The 7113-nt window shown below is 36.3% G+C and overlaps 1 protein-coding gene across 1 annotated transcript; it reads left to right on the top strand.

The window, feature by feature from the left end:
- The first annotated feature begins 4398 nt into the window (after nt 1-4398).
- Nucleotides 4399-6259, top strand: LOC131034111 (cytochrome P450 750A1-like). The gene is made up of 2 exons (XM_057965499.2): nt 4399-5366; nt 5447-6259. Exons 1-2 carry the CDS (start codon nt 4419-4421, stop codon nt 6065-6067), a joined length of 1569 nt encoding a protein of 522 aa, XP_057821482.1. The 5' UTR covers nt 4399-4418; the 3' UTR covers nt 6068-6259.
- The last annotated feature ends 854 nt before the right edge of the window (nt 6260-7113 follow it).

The raw sequence follows: 7113 nt of genomic DNA, 5'->3' as shown, positions 1-7113 counted from the left end.
ATGAGAACACGTTAATAGAATCATGGGAATACTTGACTTTAATCTCTAAAAACTCATCTCTGTAGAAGTTTTAAAATTCCCTTTGAAGAGTCTTTTCCTAGAAAAAAAACATTTTGAAAAATCCTGCAGAAAAACCAAAAGCCCCCACTTTGATTCTGATGCCGAAAGAGAAACTCATTTCATGCATGTAGGGAATGACATAGAAAAAAAAACTCTATAGCCCCCAGATTCAAGATAGAGGTCCACAGAGGCTTTGGGAGATGAGATGCAACTTCTAAGAATCTAGACAAGCTTGAAGGTACATCAAAGATATTTTTGAGAAATAGCTTTTAGATTTTGTGAGATATGCCTCCAATATAAGAGAGTGACATTGTGAACAAGATAGAAGGCTGGGTAGATATAAATTTGCTAATAAAATTTGATCTGACTTGATTAAAAGTTTGAGAAATTTGATTGATGGTGTAAGGATTCATCAAGAAGACTTTGTAAAGATATGTTAACTCATAGTGTAAGGATTCATCAAGATATACAAAAATCTCCATGGATAAGGTTTTTAGAAAGTTGGGATTCGGTTCAGTCATTATGTGCTACGTGTGTTTTAGCCAATAGCACCAAGCGGTAGAGAAATTGATATGTGCGTTTTTCGAAACTTGATGTTCCAAGGATGTAAATGCAAGACTTAAGACTAGAGGACTATAAAGTATGTAATATATATTGACGTGCTCTATTGGGGATTAGGACGAGGTAGTTATTGAGGACCTTGTTGAGGTGATTGTTGAGAACATTGTTGTTGTAATTTCAACCTCTCAAGTCTTTCTCGAAGAAGTCCTTGTGCAATTTATCTATCAATTCTACGAGCCTTCTTATACTCTTGATCTATCTCAAACTCAACTCTTATGTATTGAGGATCACTTGTTTTTAACTCCCAAGCCAAGTTATCTAAGCCATCAAGAATTTCTTGTTGACCATCGTTCAACACTAGATTAGGTTGTTAAAAGGGGAACAAACCATCACCTGGTAGACCCATGCTGACTCATGCTATGACCTAATATGATTATATAGCTAGTGAAGAACTATGATAAACATAAATGGAGACTAGACAAGGACTATTGTAAAGATTATAATGACTATGCCAGGGCCTATGCAAAGATTTTGAGGATGAAATTGGGATATAAATTAAGACTCTATAATGATAACGCTTAAGACTTATGATGACATAAATAGGTTGAAAATGATGACCCTATAAGGATTATGCAAAGACTACGAAAGGATTTATTTGAAGATTACGATGACGAAGATGGGAAATCTATATGAGGACTACACTTGGACTATGCAAGGACTATGTAAGGAATGGTACCAAGATTATGATGACTATTCAAGGACTTATGCAAGACCCATGACTCTAGGTAAACTTGTAATCGCAAGTAGTAAGATGTTTTTGTTGTGAATGTTTTGGACTGTGTTTGTAATGTTTGTGTTTTAGACAAACTGGTTGATGTAACTTTGTTTTAGTTACAAGTTTTTCTTATTTGAGAACACTATGTATAAATGAGTATGGACAATTGAATTTTGTTTTAACAGACTTTGTGAATCAGAGTAACGTAAGGTAAAGGGCCTGAACTACCTCAATAACTAACTCAATAGTGGTTCAAGACGACTGATAGACAAAAAAACATAGTAGACAAATCTTAGGCTAGAAATTTGAAACCATTTGATGATGCCCTTATGAAATACCAAAACAAGATGGACAACTAGAGAATATGGCAGCATTGGTTCCACTCCACAACACATACTTCTCGAGAAATGCCAGTTTCTCTTACCTCGAAGATCCGAAGATCTTATCATTGAGGGATTTATGTCTCGTAATGAAAGGTACATGAAGGGTATCTATGGGGTACGATCTCCAATCCTAGAATCATCAAATGTGGGATTTGGGCTACTAATTTGGTTCTTAGTTTAATTTCGAGGGGTCTCGATCTAATGACGGATTCTCAAAGAAAGCCACTTAAGGATTTAGTTAATCTTATTGTTGTAGGGAAGAACCCCACATATGTTGAATTCACTCAACACTTCAGCCGCCTGCCAATATATTTATAGAGCGGCTCAAAAAACCAACTCGAGAGTACATTGGGAGAGATGATATCCTCAAAACATCCCAATTTGAAGAACCTCTGTGGGGTGATGAAATCCCCAGTCAAAGATACCCCTCACTACTAAAAATAAAATTTAAGTGTCACTAACACTTTTCTCTTGCACTCAAGCCCATGAAAGCCAGGGGAGAGGATAGTGTGTGTTAGCAGTAGGACCACTCCAGACACAAAAAAGTTATTTGCCTTTAAAATATGGCAATGTGTGATGTAGTCTAATCAAAAGCCAAATTCACATCTATTTTAGAACCCAAAACTGAGGTGTGAGATACACATGTTCATATCAATTTTAAGCACCAAAGTCTTAATGTAAAATTGTATTGCATGTCAATTTTACTTGCACCTCATGTCAATTTTAAGCACCAAATCTAAAAGTGAAATCATGCACATCAATTTTAAGCACCAAATCCAAAAGTAAATTAAAGTCTATGAGATCTTGCAAAAGATATCATTAATTTCAAAGAGCTTGGACCGATTGAGACTTCTTTGTTTTCTTTTACCACATGCTGCAAATAGAATATTAGTAAAACCAGAAAACCAGAGGTAAACAGAAATATCTCATAAATAGAAAGATTCGTATTTTAACAGACGATTGTGACACAGTATTTAACGAATGTGAAACCCTATCAAGAAGAATGTGAATTACTGACAAAACTAATGTGAGTTACTATCTAAATGATTGTGAATTTCTGACTAGATAAATGCGACATGCAAAAGAGAAAACCTACAAAAATAAAGGAACATGCAAAACAGAGAATTATTCAAGAATGACATTAACCATTACTTCAGCTTTGTTTATATATTGTATCTCATAATGTAAATTTTCACCCTATTATGGTATTTATATAAGGCAGTTTGATCTTCCAGGTTTTGGATTCTCTTCTCTACTTTTCGCATTTGTTGATAATGTCTTGCTTGTCTTCTCTGCTTTGTTGTCCTTCTGAAACCTGAAATTTGAAACCTTACTTTATCTACCATAAGATGTCATGTATTTTACGAAGCATGTGAAAGTAATGATTTCGGAATTTGACAAACTAATGATGGGGTTAGACAGAAGATAGAATTACAACCCTAAATGATTAATCTAAATGAATGGAAAATTGACCTAGACGAATGCGAATCATCTTAAGGATGATTGAAACATGACTTTTGGATGATTGTGATTTTTTGTAAAGGCACTTCCAAAGATTGAACCCAAGAACCCTTAGAGGATTTAATTAAAATCTCAACAGGAAACCCTTTTTAAACATCCATTTCAAGCAAAATGCAGGAAAAGGTGGAGTGAAAAATATCATAGGATTCATCATCCAGCATCTAAAAATCTCCAAGGGCATCACCTACTTCCTCTAAAAGAGGATCAACCTGTAATTGAAGGGGGAAATTAGGAAGTCAAAGCCAAATCAGAATCTTATTAAACATTTCATAAGAAGGGTTAAAATCAGAGTGCCAGGACTTAGTCATCAACAAAAATCTGTCCTCCCAGCTAAACTAATGATCACATAAAATTTTGTTTCTATCTTGACCATTATCAAACTTAACAATAAGAAACCCCTTAGCCATGGAGAAAATATGAACTTTACTAGTAATAAGAGGCTCCCACTGTTCTAATATCTAGGTGTGCAGCTGAGGGAGGCTAGGCCAAAAACCCCTAAACTGACAAATCACATCATGTAAGGAAAGAACATAAGCATTATGATCTATTTCCTCTTTTGTTTCTACTTTTAGATTAACAGAAATGGTATTTGCAACAGGAATGAACCCACCATCAAATGACCATCTCCCTTGCCGTGAACTTTAATCCTTCTGCTTGCCAGACACAACCAGATAGCCAATAGCACCAAGCGGTAGAGAAATTATGTGCTACGTGTGTTTTAGCCAATAGCACCAAGCGGTAGAGAAATTGATATGTGCGTTTTTCGAAACTTGATGCTATTTTGTCCTTTTAAATAGCAAATGAGAGGTGGTAAAAATTTGAAGAGAAAGGGTCGTCGTAGATTAAATACGAATTTGAAGTGAGAGTGAGAGAAGTTGAACAATAACTGTTAAATGTGGGTGCGTTTTCAACTTAGATGCCCTTCTGTCATAATCCAAAAACATTGGAGAGAAAGAAGGATTCTAGAATAACGGTGGGTCTGAATTTTTCAATTCTGATTCCGTTGTGTCGTTTATCGTACCAAAGAAGAAACGATGGGTGCAAGTGAACTATAAATTGAAGCCCAGACAAAAAGAGAGGCAAGCGAATTGAATTCCTCAGGTCTTTCAATTGCAGAAATGGCCTTCTTTTCATTTAAAGCAGCACCTCTCATGACAATTGGATTCTCAGTGTTAATAGTAATTTTCTTGTGGTGGGTACTAAAGAGAGGAAAGAAAAATGCAAAGAGATTGGCATTACCACCTGGGCCATTTGCATGGCCTGCCATAGGAAATCTCCATCAGCTGGGAGATCTGCCCCACCGTTCTCTGGAAAAGCTCTCAAAAAAATATGGGGAGTTGATGTTTATGAGACTCGGCTCTGTTCCCACCCTCGTTGTTTCCTCTGCGCAAATGGCAAAGGATATATTGACAACACACGACTTGGTATTCGGAAACAGGCCGGCGACGGCGGCTGCAAGATATGTAGCATACGGAGAGATTGATCCAGGCTTGGCTCCGTATGGACCGTACTGGCGGCACATGCGCAAAATCAGCGTCATGCAATTGTTGAGTGTCAAGAGAGTCGACTCATTCGCCTGCCTGCGAGAGGAAGAGGCAGCTGTGGGCGTGCGTTCCATTTGGGACAGGAGTCTGCATGGCAAACTCCCTGTCAACGTCACAGCCGCCATTTCCTCCATCATCTCCTCTATCATGTGGGGAACTCTGGCGGGCACCAACACCGGCAGCTATTCTGATTTACTTGGGAGCAGCGATGAGCTTAGGATGATGATCAACGAGGTCATCAATATGGTCGGTGCTTTTAATATTGGCGACTTCTTTCCTTATGGAGAGTGGCTTGACCAGCTGAGAGGCATGAAGCGTCGAATGACAAGGGCTCACGACTTCTTTGACCGAGTGGTGGGGAGGATAATAGACCAGCATGTGGAGCGCAATGCAAAGGTGGATGCAGGGGAAAATGAGCATGTCAAGGACTTGGTTGACGTTCTCCTGGATATTGAAAAGGAAGAGCCCGATGGTGAGAATGGCATTAAGGTCACCCGAGAGCACATCAAGGCAATTATTTTTGTATGTCTCTCTCTCTCTATGCTTCAATTTCGATTCCATTTATGTTTATCTTCTTGCACTTAACTACTCATTTCTTGTAGGACATGTTCCTTGGCGGAACCGAGACAACGATTGTTACATTAGAATGGGCAATGAGTGAAATGTTAAGAAATCCTCGAATGGCCAAGAAGTTGCAAGAAGAGATTGAGTCCATAGTAGGCAAGCATCGCATGGTAAAGGAGTGTGATTTGGCAAATATGGAATACCTACAATGTGTTGTAAAGGAGACATTTCGATTGTATCCAGCAGGACCTATAATGTTGCCCCATGAATCTACAAAAGCTTGCACTGTTGCTGGCTACCATATACCTAACAAAACAAGGCTTGTTGTCAATGTATGGGCAATAGGAAGAGATCCAATGATATGGGAAGATCCACTGACATTTAATCCTGAAAGGTTTATGATTAAAAATCAGAATGATACTGGTCGAGACTTCAACATGCTACCATTTGGTGCTGGAAGGAGAGGCTGTCCTGGGGCTTACCTTGCCACTCGGGACGTTGAGTTTGTTTTGGCTCAACTAATGCACTGCTTTGACTGGAAACTTGAAGCCAATAAAGATCCATCACAGTTGGATATGAGTGAAGCATTTACAACAAGTATCCCTCGAAAAGTGAATCTTTTCGCCATTCCCACCTTCAAAGTGGATATGGGGTTTTAGCCATTTTATCATAATGTCCTTAACTTATCATATCTATGTTGCTTAGCTAGTTTAATCTTATATAATGGCATTCTTAGCTAATAAAAAATATATAATTAGTCAACAGACTAGGAAAAGAAAGTTCAATAATTAATTTGAAGGTAACTAGGTGATTTACATGTATTGTGGACCCACAAAAAAAATAAAATAGTAATTTAGTGTGTTTTTGTTTTTATCTAAATTCTTATTTTTTAATGTTGAGCTACATGGGAGACAATCTTGTCATTAAAGATCAAATTACAATATAATTTAATAGATAATTCCCCTAAAGAATTTAATGTTCTAAATTTTGTTATGTTGATAGTATTTGTTATTGAATGCATAAATATATGGTGTTGAGCTTTCATGTGATTTATGCTATGAACTTTGACAATGTTATGACTATTTAATTAATTGTTTAGTTATTTTTTATCATATTATATAGTTTCTAGATGTTCTTCTATATACTTATATAGTTTCTATTGATGTATGTGTATATGCATACACCGTTATCAACAAATAATTTATTTATGTATCTATTTATGTGAATAATACAATCATAGATAATCACTCCATGTAATATTACTTATAATCAATGAGCCACACATGTTGTTATGGAATCTTTATAAAATGAAACAATCAAAGGACCATAAAAAGAAATCTCATAATAAAAATAACATGTAAAAATAAACATAGTGTATCATTAGGGCCTAAATTAGTATGAATCATAAATATTATAGAAATACTAATTGTTGATGACCATTTTGATATCAAGCCTCAATAAAAATATTTTTTCATAACCTTCTCTTGAAATAGATGAGTGTCCTTAATAATTCATTTTCCTAGTCTAGACTACTAAGAGAGTTGTACCATCAAATGTTACGAGTCAACACACAAGAGTTTTACAATGTATAGAAGATTCAAATATTTGATATTATGCTTGAAGGGTTTGAGTGAGATCAACATGGTAAGTATGAACCAAATATTATTCAGGTTGATCTTGATGAAGTAAAACTAGAATTCTTATA

Source organism: Cryptomeria japonica, chromosome 10, assembly GCF_030272615.1.
Source record: "Cryptomeria japonica chromosome 10, Sugi_1.0, whole genome shotgun sequence".
Taxonomy (NCBI): domain Eukaryota; kingdom Viridiplantae; phylum Streptophyta; class Pinopsida; order Cupressales; family Cupressaceae; genus Cryptomeria; species Cryptomeria japonica.
This window is presented reverse-complemented; position numbering and strand designations above follow the sequence as displayed.